General features: G+C 43.0%; 1 protein-coding gene across 1 annotated transcript in view; it reads right to left on the bottom strand.

Annotated features, from left to right (window-relative positions):
- HEATR1 (HEAT repeat containing 1) overlaps nt 1-15,272 on the bottom strand; it is a 43,814-nt gene that overhangs the window by 616 nt on the left and 27,926 nt on the right. Inside the window, exons 25-44 of the mRNA XM_079971200.1 lie at nt 14,540-14,646; nt 13,466-13,609; nt 13,051-13,166; nt 12,726-12,847; nt 11,407-11,535; nt 10,190-10,423; nt 9,648-9,774; nt 9,011-9,177; nt 8,065-8,111; nt 7,061-7,184; nt 6,676-6,816; nt 6,058-6,353; nt 5,125-5,275; nt 4,855-5,013; nt 4,150-4,284; nt 3,523-3,627; nt 3,253-3,421; nt 1,919-2,079; nt 782-940; nt 187-295 (exon numbers count right to left, since the gene is read on the bottom strand). Coding sequence (XP_079827326.1) covers nt 187-295; nt 782-940; nt 1,919-2,079; nt 3,253-3,421; nt 3,523-3,627; nt 4,150-4,284; nt 4,855-5,013; nt 5,125-5,275; nt 6,058-6,353; nt 6,676-6,816; nt 7,061-7,184; nt 8,065-8,111; nt 9,011-9,177; nt 9,648-9,774; nt 10,190-10,423; nt 11,407-11,535; nt 12,726-12,847; nt 13,051-13,166; nt 13,466-13,609; nt 14,540-14,646 — 2,902 coding nt within the window. The remainder of the gene's footprint in view (nt 1-186; nt 296-781; nt 941-1,918; nt 2,080-3,252; nt 3,422-3,522; nt 3,628-4,149; nt 4,285-4,854; nt 5,014-5,124; nt 5,276-6,057; nt 6,354-6,675; nt 6,817-7,060; nt 7,185-8,064; nt 8,112-9,010; nt 9,178-9,647; nt 9,775-10,189; nt 10,424-11,406; nt 11,536-12,725; nt 12,848-13,050; nt 13,167-13,465; nt 13,610-14,539; nt 14,647-15,272) is intronic.

Genomic DNA, 15,272 nt, shown 5'->3' with positions numbered 1-15,272 from the left:
GAAGGAAAACAGGCCATCAAGTCACGGCACAAACCACTGTGAAACCTCAATGTGCAAACAGACTTGAGCATTTTCTGTTAGGGCATATGGACTATCCTGAACCCAACTGAGGAAGGGTGTGAAAAGTGCAGCAACGGCTTCATTTAAAGTAAATTCTCACAGTGACAATAATATATGCTACGTTACCTTCCATAAGCTCTGCCAAGAAAGGAATAGACTCGGGAAGTAGCACCATGTAGTTCTCTCTTATTTTTTGTGCAAGTTCTAGCAAAGTTAACAAGGCAGCAAATCGAACCTAAAGGAGAAAGAGAGCAGCCAGTAGTATCACAGTGGGGCATGTTACTGGATTCGAACACCAAACTTCTCAAGAGTAAATGCTAAGCATAACAAGTTTCTGTGCACAAATTCAGAATCGCAGCTTTGCTGACGTTATCATCCACCACACAACAGTCTGCTCCCTTACTTTAGTCACATGTTTTAGTAAATGTGTCCCACTGGCAGTTCAAGTTAAACCTACAAAGTTGTATCTAATGGTTGTGCAAGAAGCAGCAGAAAGCAGTTTGCAATAGCAATACTTCCCTCTACATGCACTTGAATTAAGTCTTCCACATGAAAAGCCTCTATAGACTGTAAACTGTTGCAATGCGCTGTAGTGCAGGCAGGGAACTGTCCGAAATCAGATTACATAACAACTGCATACCACTGACAGTCATCTGCCTTCTTAGTCACATCAGGGTGACTTAAATGGGATATTATTTTATGACCCAACTCTGCCACGTACCTTGGGTGATGCATGCCTCATCTTCAGCAAAATCTGATAGTTCAGTGGCTTCCACAAAGAGTCATCTGCCATTGCAACTGCAAACTGAGCTATGCATGGGATCAAGTGAGTTGTCACTCTCTCCTGGAACCTCTCTTCTCCCCCAAGCATATTTTCCAGCTATTTAGAGAAAACAAATCACATGCACATGAAAGTGAAATAATTTATTTCCTTTTCTGTTTCAGACAGTTACAATATTGTGATAGCTAGCTTCCCTAGATTCCTTGTCACCTAGTTTCTAGAATCCTTTGACACCTCTTCCTTGAAAACTGTCAACTAATGCACCACCCTGGCTGCATTTAATAGGAAGAAAAAAATGGGACTAAGCAAGAACGCTGTCATGGACTGGTTGAACGCAGAGGAATGGTGGGAGGGACCAGCTGGGGAATCCCCAAGGGAAGAGGGCTCAGAGCCAGGGGGAGTGGTGGTTGGACAACAATGAGTGGACAGAGGGAGAGGACTGGGAAGAGGAGGTGTCAGAAACTGAAGGAGTAACGGCTTAGTGAGCTGGGAGAGTTTGTGGCAGAATCGGAGGCAGAAGCTGAAGTAGGAGAGTGGGATGGGGGAGGCTAAGAGGCAGAGATGAGTCCAGTTGGTGAAGAGGCACAGACTGCTGCTGTAACCAGAACCAGAGGAGGCATTGAAAAGGGTGCAGAAAAGTTTGGCTACACGTAGGCAGTCTCTGATTGCTTAGGAAAAGCTCTCGTGAAGAGGTGGGGACTTTCAGTCTCGGCAACATGTTCACGGAGGAAGACTACTGGGAATGAGTTGCTCTGCTCATTAGGCATGACATTCAACCAAGTCTGTGGAGGTTGTGGTTTTGATAATAAAGAGTTACCTCCATCTCTGAACTGTGTGATTACTGACCGACAAATTCCTGTGACGGATGCTACGGGCATGGCTTAAACTTGGTATAGTGCTTTGACAACAATGGAAAATTATGAAGCAGCCAAGGTCGTCCCCCACCCCCTCATGTCCATACGTCTGTTAGTTGAACGATAATGAAATGTATGATGTATAAAAGGGAAGACATTTAAAGGTACCCAACAAAAATGTCTGCAGTGCCCAATAGTTAAGTGAAAATACGTTTATCAATACCTGATTGACCAAAGGCATCATCAATGTTTCTGCTCTCTCTTTGCTCACAAAATGATGGGAATCAAAGAGGAAGATTTTGTGGAGACAATCAAGGATGAACTGTAGCAATAAACAGCTCTTTTCAGTGTTGTTCTCAGAGTCAAAGAAAGCTTCCTCTGCATCTGCAAAAAATAACAAGAGACCGAAATGAGGCACCATTGGCATTGCTTAACTACCAAAGTAACGCTTGCAGTGGCTACAATTTGCACAAGCCTCATTAGGAGAACATCACATGACATTAGCTGTATGGGCAGGCCATGGTTAAAACTGCTAATTTATTCACTATATAGATACAGTGGTACCTCGGGTTACATATGCTTCAGGTTACATACACTTCAGGTTACAGACTCCACTAACCCAGAAATATTGCTTCGGGTTAAGAACTTTGCTTCAGGATGAGAACAGAAATCGCGCGGCAGCAGCAGGAGGCCCCATTAGCTAAAGTGGTGCTTCAGGTTAAGAACAGTTTCAGGTTAAGAACGGAATTCCGGAACGAATTAAGTACTTAACCCGAGGTACCACTGTATAAGCAACATCCAGCCTCTGATGACTGGTTATGGCAAAACTATTGTGACCCACAGTGCGTGATACAGTGTGCCAGTGTTGTAGCTGGCTTCTAGTATATTATCCAGGGCATCAAGTTCCTGGTTATTACAACAGTAATTTAGAAAAAGCACACTTCTCAGGTTGCCATGGGACAGGAGACATCTACTTAGAGGGACTGTATCCTCTGATTCAACCACGGCAGGTAGATATGATTTTAATGTGCTTTCCCTCTTCTTTCTGCCTTTGCTCAAAGCAGATGTAGTCTTCCTTTTGAGCATAAACATTACTTTCAAAAATGCACACGTTTCTAGTGCTTAAGGCTAGCTTTAGAGAGCAAGGTCTCCTAAAGACTCAGTAGGTTGGGGAATGGCTAGGAAAGGAATATTATTTCAATTCTGCACAGCTTCCTATCCGTCCCTACAGATCCTAGTCCTAAGTAATATTTTTCTAGACTATTTGGCAGTATCTCATGAGTTTCATTCCAGTAATATAGTATATGAAAATTACGACAAGGTGTTTAAAATAGAAGTGGCACTGCCAATACAAGGCTGATCATCTAACACTTGCATAGCTTTTGTAATTCCTGTGATGTATTCTGCTTCAATAATTTTGACTTTCCAGGCTGGTTTTCGACTTGCAAAAAACTACTGAGTGTGAGTGCAGCAAAAAAAAGAAGAAGAAAGAAATACAAAAACGAATTAAAATGAGCGGTATTTTATATACTGCATTCCAGAGTGTCTTCTTCCTACCTGTTTGGGAAGTATTGATCTGGTTCAGTGTGTCCGCAAATGGCTTCACTAAATGGCCAGCAAAGAGAGTGAAGAGTCCTTTTAGCTGCTCGGCAATGCAATCTGCCAGTCGGCAGAAAGTAAGCTGCCTCTCCCGAGAGGCTCCCTCCGTTTTGGCCCAGTCAAAGAGCTGAAACAGAGAGAGGAATTTTAGTCTCTGTATAATAATAAAAATAATAATAGCCTGGGCGGCTTATAAATGCCAAGACAGAAATAGGACAGAACACCCACCTTGAAGAAGAATGGTCTAAACGACATTTCAGAAAGCTTCATAACCATGCTGATTAAGCACTTAATAATATGAGCCTCCGTCTTCCCAATGTTCTCCAGGTCATCCTAGATGAAAACCGACAGTACCAATCAACACTACAATACTCACTTAATAGTCTATTGGTGAGATACAACGTATTGAGTGTGGGCTACCAATCATGCAACATGGCTTATCTTTTCTCTGCTCCCCACCCCCCCAAAAATACCAAATCTTTACCAGAGAGTTGCAGGCCCCTCAGGATCAGCTCAGGAGGCTGGAAGGGACAGCAAGGCCTGTTGCTTAAGTGAATTTCCATTGTGCAAGCAGACTGCCACAACTGGATCTCATCTTGTGTCTTTACTATACTTAATATTAAGTACACACTTTTTAAAAAAACAACCCAATAGCAATAATTGGCCAATATGTGACCATCTCTAAAAATGGAGAATCAGTGGGTGCAATCCTGCACACAGTTGGGCTTAAATTAGTGAGTTACTCAGCCTGGGTGCAGAACTCTGGCCAGAGCAATCAAAACATAAGCTGAATACATCATGTAATGGGCAATTATTATAGTTTTGCTTGTTCCCCAAAGACCTTCTATACACCACCTGAGAATGCTCAGCTCTGAAGTCCAAGGCCTTCAAGAAAAATGCTGTTAGCTCAGACTGATGGGCAGCTAGTGAGTCTTTTTCTAGAATTATGATATGCTCCTTCAGAATATCCATAAGTGCACCTAGATTGTTCTAGAAAACAAAACAAACCCAAGTATATGATAGACATATATTTAAATCGGGACAAAACCTATTTTCTAAGATAACAGAAATAAATAAACATGGAAAAGGCATTTTCTTTCCGGAACATGGTTTCATCAGTATAGGAGCATTCAGTATGAAAATCTTAGAACCAGAGGCTTCTTAGGTGACTAGCAATTATGAAATGTTTGCCCTTATTTAAGATAATGGTGGTCCACCTGCTTTCATAGTCCTTTAAGTTGGCATTTAAAAACAACAACCAGGAACCACTTGCCAAATATGAGTGTGTGTTAGAGCACAAGTGAAATATACAAATTACAGCTAGAGCCTCTGGAAAGTAAAACCAGATCTTTGCAGATAGAATCTCCCCCTCCCCTTAAACGTAAAGTCACTTGGTTTCAAAACTGCACGATAAAACAGTTTTTTGGTTTAATATAAAATATGTCTACGTTTGTAGGTTTTATGTTGTGAACTGCCCTGAGATCTACGGATGAAGGGGCATACAAATTTAATAAATCATCATCATCATCTACTTAAGTGAAGAAGCAGAACACATCTAACCTTAGAAACAATTGCAATTTCATCATAACATTTTGTAACTGCTGGCAAAAGGACTCTCGGTGGAAGTGTCGTTGCCAGGGTGTTTTTCAGAGACGTCACACGTAGATTAACAGGAGATGAAGGGCCCATTTCAATGGCAATTCTTTCCAAACGGACCACCTAAAAGGCAGCAAATGTGCAGATCTAATTAGCTGCCAGAGAAGCAGCACAGATGATGTTGCTTGAGCAGTTCGTAATTCCTCATAAACTGAAGAAAGACATAAGACCCACCTGCAGCAAAATATCCTGGAGATACGGACTGAGAAAGCATGGCAAGGTTTCTACAACCTTCAATAGAGCCGTCACTGAGCTAAGCAAGTAAATTTCACTGGCAACCAACTCCTTTTTGTGTTTTAGTATTTTCAGCAATGCTGGCATTAGCCTGTAAGTAACATACAGAGAAGATTAATTCACTCATTTCCAAACAGGTTGCTCTCCTGAAATTTTTTTACAATCTTTCTACAGTTTTCAACTCAAATATATTTCTCCACAGGCTGTTTTAAAAGCAGTTATTCAACTTTGGGTTCCCAGATGGTGACAGACTTATAAGTTGCCATGTAGTTACTAAATTTTGTCCCCAAGTCAAATTGTGCTTCAGTCATCCCTATCTGTCATTATTCTCAGCTTTTAAGCTCAAGTATCTGCAATATGGGGGGACGCAGGTGGCGCTGTGGGTTAAAGCCTCAGCGCCTAGGGCTTGCCGATCGAAAGGTCGGCGGTTCGAATCCCTGCGGCAGGGTGCGCTCCCGCTGCTCGGTCCCAGCGCCTGCCAACCTAGCAGTTCGAAAGCACCTCCGGGTGCAAGTAGATAAATAGGGACCGCTTACCAGCGGGAAGGTAAACGGCGTTTCCGTGTGCGGCTCTGGCTCGCCAGAGCAGCGATGTCACGCTGGCCACGTGACCCGGAAGTGTCTCCGGACAGCGCTGGCCCCTGGCCTCTTAAGTGAGATGGGCGCACAACCCCAGAGTCTGTCAAGACTGGCCCGTACGGGCAGGGGTACCTTTACCTTTTACCTATCTGCAATATGAGCATAAAATTCCATGGCGTGCCTTGCAGGGCTCCTTCAAATATTAATGAAACAATGGACATAATATGCTTTGAATATTCTAAAGTCCTATATAAACACTAGATGCATTATTTACTGTACAAGTTCAAAGTGCTACCTTGGTAGGTGAGGTATGGCCTGTGCTTTAAGCACACAGGTGACCTCAGCTGCGCAGAGCAAAGCACTTCCTGCAACGTTTCTTTCTTTCCTTTCCGAAGAAATCACGTCGATGGCGGTTTTCAGCACAGGCACAAATGGCTCGTGCCTTTCTGGGCCGAAACACTTGCACAGCAGCTTCAGGCTGAACAACGCCGTCTGCCTGTTGATCGCCTGCTCTGGCTCCCCGCTGGCCTCACTTGTATCATGCCGCACAACTGCGAGGAGATGGGGAACCAATTCTAACAGCAACTCAACCTGAAAAACAGAATTAGGCAGGCAAATCAACATTGACTAGGATTTCAGTGCCACATAAGGTATCATTGCTCCAAAGGCACAAATAAAGGGTGGACTGGCAATGTAAACATCCCATTTTCAAAGCCGAACACAAAGTCACGCTATGCATAAACGTATTTTCTTTCCCTTACAAGGCCTGTGAAATGCTTTTCTAAGAATCCTTGACCCTCTTCCCCTTTGTGCCATTTTTAAAAGCACATGGGTAGGGAAGGGATTTGGTTATTTGAGACAGCAAATTCTCACGGTAAGCGGGAAAAGAATCAGTGAGAAGAATGGGGGTTACTTGTGATTGCTGCCACTGTGTGCGTTGTTGCAGCTTATTGTTCAAGAGGTCCATGGCTTTACGTCTCACAGAAGGCAGTGGGTTGGCCATCAGGCCTTGGATGACAGGGATGAAGGTTTCCGTTGGCATCAAGGCATTGACCTGGAAAGGAAGTAGCAGTGAAATGTACCATGCCATAAAAAGGGAAGTTCCCACAGGTGTCAGGACTGCTTTCGTTATGGAAAAAAACTAGGAACAACAGGGTTCCTCCTTACTTTTTAAGTGTTGCAGCACCAACCCCCTGAGATCAACAGACAGATGAATCAGATAGGCACGCAGTGTGATGATGTTTGCTTGGTTTGCATGACAGCTCACATCAGCATCACCGTCAACCAAAGAAATTTACCTTATCCAGTACATCATAGGACTTATTGAGCAGAGCCCTCCAGAATTTTGCTGTTTGTGTGTCGGCATTTTTTTCCACTGATTGTGCTACAGCATTGATGTAGCAAAGAACTTCTTCCAACAATCTGGATAAACAACAACAGTGACCACCATGAGCAAATGCAATCTCTCCATTCGGAGGAAGGAAATTCAGCTGGGGCTTTTGCTGTTTCAGCTCCCCTTATTAGGAGAAAGGCAACAGAACTGAATTATGGTGGTTAATTATATATACAATGAAAACCAAAGGACAATCACAGCATTTTTTTTTAAGCTTCCAGTCCTTCGTGGCCAAAGAGAAAAAGTTGAACACCATGCTAACAGTTTTTTAAAACATACTCATTAAAGGTAAAGGTAAAGGTACCCCTGCCCGTACGGGCCAGTCTTGACAGACTCTGGGGTTGTGCGCCCATCTCACTTAAGAGGCCAGGGGCCAGCGCTGTCCGGAGACACTTCCGGGTCACGTGGCCAGCGTGACATCGCTGTTCTGGCGAGCCAGAGCCGCACACGGAAACGCCGTTTACCTTCCCGCTGGTAAGCAGTCCCTATTTATCTACTTGCACCCGGAGGTGCTTTCGAACTGCTAGGTAGGCAGGCGCTGGGACCGAGCAGCGGGAGCGCACCCCGCCGCAGGGATTCAAACCGCCGACCTTTTGATCGGCAAGTCCTAGGCGCTGAGGCTTTAACCCACAGCGCCACCTGCGTCCCATAACATACTCATTACACAACATTAAAAATAAAATTTCCATATTTATTCTTCTCCTAACTGTGGCACAAGATTCATTCCATGTTCCATTACCCAACAAACTACAGTTTCAGGTCATTTAGTAGATGCATATATGGGCCTGGGAAAGGAGGAGGCCTAGAGATAGAAATGTTAACATTATCACAGTCAAAAACTCACTTAAGAGTTGCCTACTTTTATACATCTGTGGTTATATTTGCACCCAAAGGGAAAACAAAATGTACCTTTGCTCAATGATCTTTAACTCCTCAGCGTCTTCACATTCAACCACCTAGGTGATAAAGAAGGGAGGAAAATTATCAACATGCTAGTGGAAATAAAACAGATCTGCTGCACAAGCCATTATAATGAGGTTCTCTTTGAGCTATTTCACAATATAAAATCAGAGGGGAAGACCACTGGGCCAGAATCAATGAATGAGTCCTGCTAGCAGAAACCTGTGCAAGGATGTCTCCTCTCTGCACGCTCCCCAAATTGGTCAGGGTGTGTGTCGGCAGAACCTCCAGACAGCTTGTTGGGGGGGGGGGGAGAAGAAGGGGGATTGTCCCATCTAGCAAGCTGAAATGCAATGGAACAACTGCCATAGTGCTACATTGAATTCTTCCCCAGTGTATGTGCCTTGCTTGGGTTCCTGACCTCCCTTCCCAAGACACCCAGCCAGAAACCCCCCTATTATTATAGTTTTCTGTTTATGTAAGCAGTCCTTAGGTGAAGGTAAAGGGACCCCTGACCATTAGGTCCAGTCGTGGCCGACTCTGGGGTTGCGGCGCTCATCTCGCTTTATTGGCCAAGGGAGCCGGCGTACAGCTTCTGGGTCATGTGGCCAGCATGACTAAGCCACTTCTGGCGAACCAGAGCAGCGCATGGAAACGCCGTTTACCTTCCCGCCAGAGGGGTACCTATTTATCTACTTGTACTTTTCATGTGCTTTCGAACTGCTAGGTTGGCAGTCCTTGCTTACAGCCAAGTAAGGCATAACTACTGAATTTATTTTGTGCATAATGTCCAAGGTACACTTCCAGTTCCTACCAGCAAACACTGAATTTGAAGCTGCAGTCAAGAGGGGAAAAACATTTCTGTGAGTTTCACAGAAAATGATATTGATTACATGCAAATCCACAACTGGAAAAGGAACCACAGAAAGCCCTTCGAAAGATCTGCATGCCTTACCATTTTCACAAAACTGTGTGAAGCCAGGAGCTGTGACATGAAGGAGATGGACAGGAATTTGAAGTGCCTCAGCTGTTTGCCAGAGTGAGACTCCACATCAAAGAGCTCTGTTTCCTGCCTCTGTGGTTTTTTCTTGGGGAGCCTCGATTTCTTTTGCCCAGGGTCCTCTGTAAAAGTATCCAGCAAATAGCACTGATTTTCCAAAGCAAGAAAATGAGTTTTAACATCCCTATAAATTCTAGATTAAAAGATCTCACTAGGAGGCAGGGCATAGAGTCTTACATTTTTTTTGGGGGGGGGGGGAGATGCACAACTTGAAAAGCTGTTTTGTAATATGAATTAATTCTGAAAATTGAGGTACGCATGTTTTATTTGCTTAACTCTTATCTGGGTGCACACTGGGACGGTGAGGGTTCTTTGTAAAGTACAGGATGGCAGCGGCAGTATGAGCAGACAGGACTTTGGATGTGGTGGACAACAGAGTCAATCTCACCACTCCATAGGATTGCGCTGTGAGTTTATGATTATGAACAGTATCAGTAGGAATACTTGCACCTGGTTTCAATCTAATGGTTCTGCCCAACTGGATTGTATTTAGGCAAGAGGCGTGGAAGGTGCCCCCCCCCCCCGCAATTACCTTCTTTGTTCTCTGGCAGCTTTGTTAAATAGCCCAGGACTTTCATCAAACTCTGTAACTGTTGGATTACGCTAAATTCGCAGCATACGGAAATCCAGAATTCCGTATCAGTCTCCAAAACAGCATCCTGTATAAGTAAGAAGATTTTGGGTAGAAGATGATTAGTAAGAGAGAAACTTGCATTATTTCAAAAAAGGAATTAGCCACCCACAACACACTTTCCCTAAAAAAAAACCCACACAGTATATACTACACAAAAACATAACCCTTCTACAATAATCATGTCAGCAAAAGCATCAATAGCATATCAACAAAACTTGCTGATAATTTTTTCCCTAGGTTCTGAAGGCCTTTTCTGAACAGCAGAATTGCACAATGTCTAAAAGAAATCAGGGCTGACCTGCTGCCAGATTTCTACTGGCAAGGAGTTCCACAGGGAAGAGACTGTCACACTAAAGGCTCGGCACAAGGGGCCACCAGTACCGCCCCTTCAGATGATCAAGGTTTTAAACAAAGAATGCGCAACAGAAGACACCTCTTACCTTCTCCCCATTGGCTACTGCAGCCACAGATTTTGTCACATGCTGTTCGAACAGCAACACGAGAAGAATCCAGAGAAACCGCTCCCCTCCCAAAGTGCTTATCAGCTGTTCTAGGATTGGGAGGCGCCGATGCTCAGGCACGTGAGGCAAAGCATCCACAAACACGCGGATTATTTTAACCACCACCCCTTCCACATTCCCTGGAGTTTCTGAAGAACCGCCATCCTCCTCGGCCTACAAAGGAAACATTTAAAGAATTAACATGTTGTAGGTACAAACTGCAACCTGAACAGCATTTTGCTGTAGGCCATAGAAAAACCAGGCCCCAAACACAAAGGGAAACCCCAAGTTGCAATTGCAGCAGGAATACTTCAATATATGATCATGTTCAAAAAGACCTGGAGTAGGGATTATCCATTTTTAAAAAGCTATCAGTGTGCTTGTGTGTGCTAATGGTGAGTCCTGGAGGCAAGAAGCCAGTAGGAGAAGGGAAGTCAGGCCTGATCCAAGACTCGAGAGAACAGTATAACTTGTTGAATACCCAGGTGCACTTGACTGTACAGGCGCAGCCAACTTGGTCTTGCCCTCCAGATCAGTTGGACTACAATTCCCATTATCCCTGACCACTCACAACACCCAGAGGGCACCACATTGATTCCCTCTAATGTTTATCTTGCACTGGGAAAATACAGAACCTTCAGAGAGGACTTGCAGGGCATAAGGCTCAGTACAATTTCAAGCCAGAAGATGGTTTTCTAGTAACAGTTATTTTTTGAGTTCCATTTTTGCAAGATGTTTGGATTAGGTTAGACTAGGTAGCCACTTAAAGACAAAGAGTGAACCACTGGAAAGAAAGTTCTAATATGAACACTGCAATGTATTGTTTTCCTGAAGTTACTTGCCCTGTGCTATTTAACCACCACTATCCTTTTTATCAAGAATAATCTACCCTCTGGCTGCACAGTTCCTCCATTCTTGTACCATGTCCAATAATTGCACCATGTAAAATTTTATTCTGGGTTGACTACCACAGAAAACTTGAACACGAAAAGTACATTCAGCACCATATGTTTTTTACTGATTCTATTGAAAATGGGTTGGGGGGGGTCTCTATCAAATATGGAAAACTGCACTAAATGATTTTTAATGGAAAGTTAGCCAGCGAGGTATTTCTTAAGGTATTTCAGTGACCCATTCCCAGATTTGAATTAGCTCACCTGTATAAGAGCAGGAATGACCATCTTCACTGTCTTATTAATCACTTGGAAACTGTAAGCATCATCCAGTCGCATGACATTTGCCCCCATGAAGGTAAAAATGGGCATGATGTTGTGTAACACTTTACCCTGGAGAAGAGAAATCAGTCACTCACACAACACATTAGAATTTGTCCCCTCCCCCCAAGTATTCAATCCTACAATGCACTTTTGTGGGAATCATAGGTGAGAGAGACACGCAGTGGAAGTTGCTCCCGGTACCAGTCACCACATGAAAGGAGAGAAAGGTTCAGATAGTTTACTGTTGCAGAAGATAAGGTTAAGTAAACCAGTTATGGATGTAGCCATATACAGTTTGTGGGCTTTTACAAATGCAGATATATACAAGTACAAAGTATCAGTTGCTCCAAATAAACCCCAGCAACTCAAGACATAACAAGAAACAGACTTCAACTCACAGCAACAAACACTACTGAGCTGACATACATTAATCACAGATATAGTCAGGGCACTAGGCTATTTACCATAGCAACTAGACCAACTGACCTTGCACCTGTGATTAGCTCATCCATGGGGTGATTTATACTCATGAAGGAAATTAACCCCTTCTCATGATAAGTTACTCCTTCCTTTCTATTGAAAAATTAAGTGAGTGGTTCCAAATGGCTTCATAAGAACTGGCCATCTTTTCCTACATTTGCACAACCCATCACAGCAAGAGAGTGAACCTATCTTGGCAGCAAAAGTCTCTGCATTTCTTTTCTAAAAAAACACCATAGGCGCTTCTGGGTAAACACAGAAATATGTGGCATAGAGATGGGCCCTCCCATCTACCAATACAAGCCTTGCTGAGTTTCTTGCTGCTGTGAGAGGACAGCATTTCTTATGAAGCAGAAGAAAGCAAAAGCAGCTCTTCAACACTGCATCGTTAGGAGGCAAGTGCCATTCAGAACAGAGAAGTGATAAGTCTGTGTCCAGAAACAAAAACAATGGTTCTGGGAGAATTCAGGGATTGATGGGAGTACGGGGTAGAGGAGAGTGAGGTTTGGGGAGGTCAGAGTGGTCCAAAGAAGGCTGTGACAATGACATCAGATTTGAAGGAGGCAACTTGAAAAGCAAAAATGGGAAGCTGTTTCAAGCGTAGGAATGGCTCAGGAAAGAGATCAGATTTAGAATCAATGCACAAAGGAACACCAGAAGACCATCTTTAAAAAAAAAAGGAGTGAAGGGTTGAGAGTCTTGCTTCCTCTTAGAAACCAATTTCAGTTGCATTCCCTGATAACAGCCATGAGAAGGAAAAAGGCAGAGCCTGTACTCACAGGAAACATCCCTGCAGCTGCACCCAGCAAGAGCAAAGCATGGTGATGGGTCTGAGGCATCTCTGAAACCCGGATGCACTGGACTACCAGCTCGACATTGAACTTCTCTTCATCAAGGATACCTCGAAAAGCAAAGCAAAGACTGAAAGCACAGCCAGGCTTAATTCAATATTAGAAACAAGCCTTGTTATATTCACATGCCAATACATGCTGTTTTCGTACTAACCACCTTTTTATTTTTATTTTTTTAAAGGCATAAGTGTATATAAAGCCTGGGGCAAGCTTTCATACATGGGATCCAAAACTAAATGTCTTTTTTCTTTACCTGCTTTTATCCTGGTACCATCTGGGGACAGTTTCTGGCAAATGTTCAACAGGCCACCAAGTACTAGCTGCTTTGTGTATTCCAGATTTTCATGTTCTGCAGAAGGTTCCAGGCATCTGGTAATTCAGAAAGACAGTTAAAAAGCAATGCTGGAGAAAACCAGTCTTCATAGGGTAGCGATCAGAAGGTGGCTATTTGGCAACTGCTGAGTCACCAGGTACATATATACTGGTTTGGGACACATCCATGACAGGGGGCGGGGTAGAGAATCTCCATCAGGTCCCTTTATGTTTCTGACCAGTCTCCACAGGGGGGTGGCATGTGGGTACGCTCTGGTGCTATGAGGCCCTCACATGTAAGGGCTGGATGGTCCCCCATTATGGTTCTGCCACCCTCTAAAGTAAAACATCATTACCTAGCCAGCAGGCTGAAGAGAGTAGGTATCAGTGCTTGTGGGTGTTTGAGCTTCTTCTTGTGTTGCAGCAATTCCAGGATAAGCGTGACTCTGTGCCAGTTCATACTGCTTTCTTCTTGTCCACATTCCTGGTCCTGAACTTTTCTGAAGGATGGAGAAAAAGAAGAGATTTAATTCCATTTATAGAAGCTTATCCCATCAATTATAAAAGAAACTGTTTCTCTGAATAAAAACCCATATAAAATACAATAATGGTCTATGAAGAACTAGCACACCAAAGTGAAACTTCTTTGTAATCGAGACTGGACTGGATGCCTGCATGATACAAAAGTGTTCACAGCATCTAAAAATTGTTAATCGGTCCTATTAGGTTGGGGACACTAGAGTGAAGGTTCTGCCCAGATTCCCATCATTTATCACCTTACTAAATGAATCTTAAGTGAGCAATGTCAATAACCTCAAAAAGTAGATGGGCCACAAACGGAAAGAAAGGCAACTGGGCAATATTGCCGGTTAAATGTTACTTGATTCTCAAACAGAATGCGTTCTGGAAGTCCATTTGACTTCCAAAACGTTTGGAAACCAAAGCGTGGCTTCCGATTGGCTGCATAAATATCCCTGGATATATGTGCTATTTTTCAGTTTTAGGACTGTCCGACTTGCATGGAGTTAGCATCAGCTGCTTTGGTGGGGCTATTTGGATAGGAGAGGCAAGACACAGAGCAGCCTCAGAATCAATGCAAGGACCACCTCAATGAGTAGAATTTCCATCAATCTTGGCCCAATGTCCTCAATCCTGCTGAGATTTGGGGGCCACCTACTGCCTGTTTCCAGAAACAAGAGAAGACATTTTTGTTCTGATGGGCTTTCCTTGCTAGATAAATGGATCATTGCCACGAGTGTCTATTTTGTTTTAGTTTAGCTGTTTTTTTTTTTTTTTGCTGCTTTTACCACACATTGCCTTGAGATAACTGTGTGGAAGGTGATTAATAAATTATTCTTAATATTAATCATGTTAATTCATGAATGCACACAGATTTGCAAATGGCTTTATCGTGTTCTATTGCCTTGTACCTCTGCTGCTGCATCTTCTGCCTTCTTGTCTGGTGAACAGTAGCCACAGTCTTAGTTTTCGGTAAAGGTTCCAATTCCACACTAACTTGCTCAGCATCAACTGAAATCTAAACATTATACAAGAAAGAAATATTTGGAAGATTTTATAGAGACATGGTATCCCTTCATCACATACTCAACAGAACACAAAGTACAGTGGCATCCACTGGACTCACACTTACAGCTTTAGAATAATGTTCTCCTGTAAGACTTTGCATTTTGGGGAAGGGAGACAGAGAGGAAGGCACTTGTTATAGAGGTGGGGAATATATTTTTATGTTCTTTTTGAAAATTAGTTAAAAGCATGTTGTTGTTTTTTAAAAAAAAGAAGGAAAAAAATTGCTCTTTGAGCACAACTCAAAGCCAACCAAAGAACTCCATACTTATATGGAAACAGCAACTTTGTTAAATACATTTATATTTATTTGCTTTGAAAGGAGAAACTGCTATGAAAAACTTGCCTGCAATATTATTTTTTGCTTTACAATGACACATATGCACACACTCAAACATGCAAGACTGTTTCTGGACTATTGTTCTAATAACTGTTCCATGCTTTTAATCTCATAATTTAGCACTCATGCATTAGTTAGTTTTCATGGAGCACCAAGTTGAGAGCAACGCAATATGTGATTTATACAATGTAAACACAATCATCCTATCATGACTGTATATAGACTAATTCCAAATAGCA

This window comes from Podarcis cretensis, assembly GCF_951804945.1.
Source record: "Podarcis cretensis genome assembly, chromosome: 3".
NCBI classification, from domain to species: domain Eukaryota; kingdom Metazoa; phylum Chordata; class Lepidosauria; order Squamata; family Lacertidae; genus Podarcis; species Podarcis cretensis.
The sequence above is the reverse complement of the archived record's forward strand: the minus strand, read 5'-3'. Positions and strand labels throughout refer to the sequence as shown.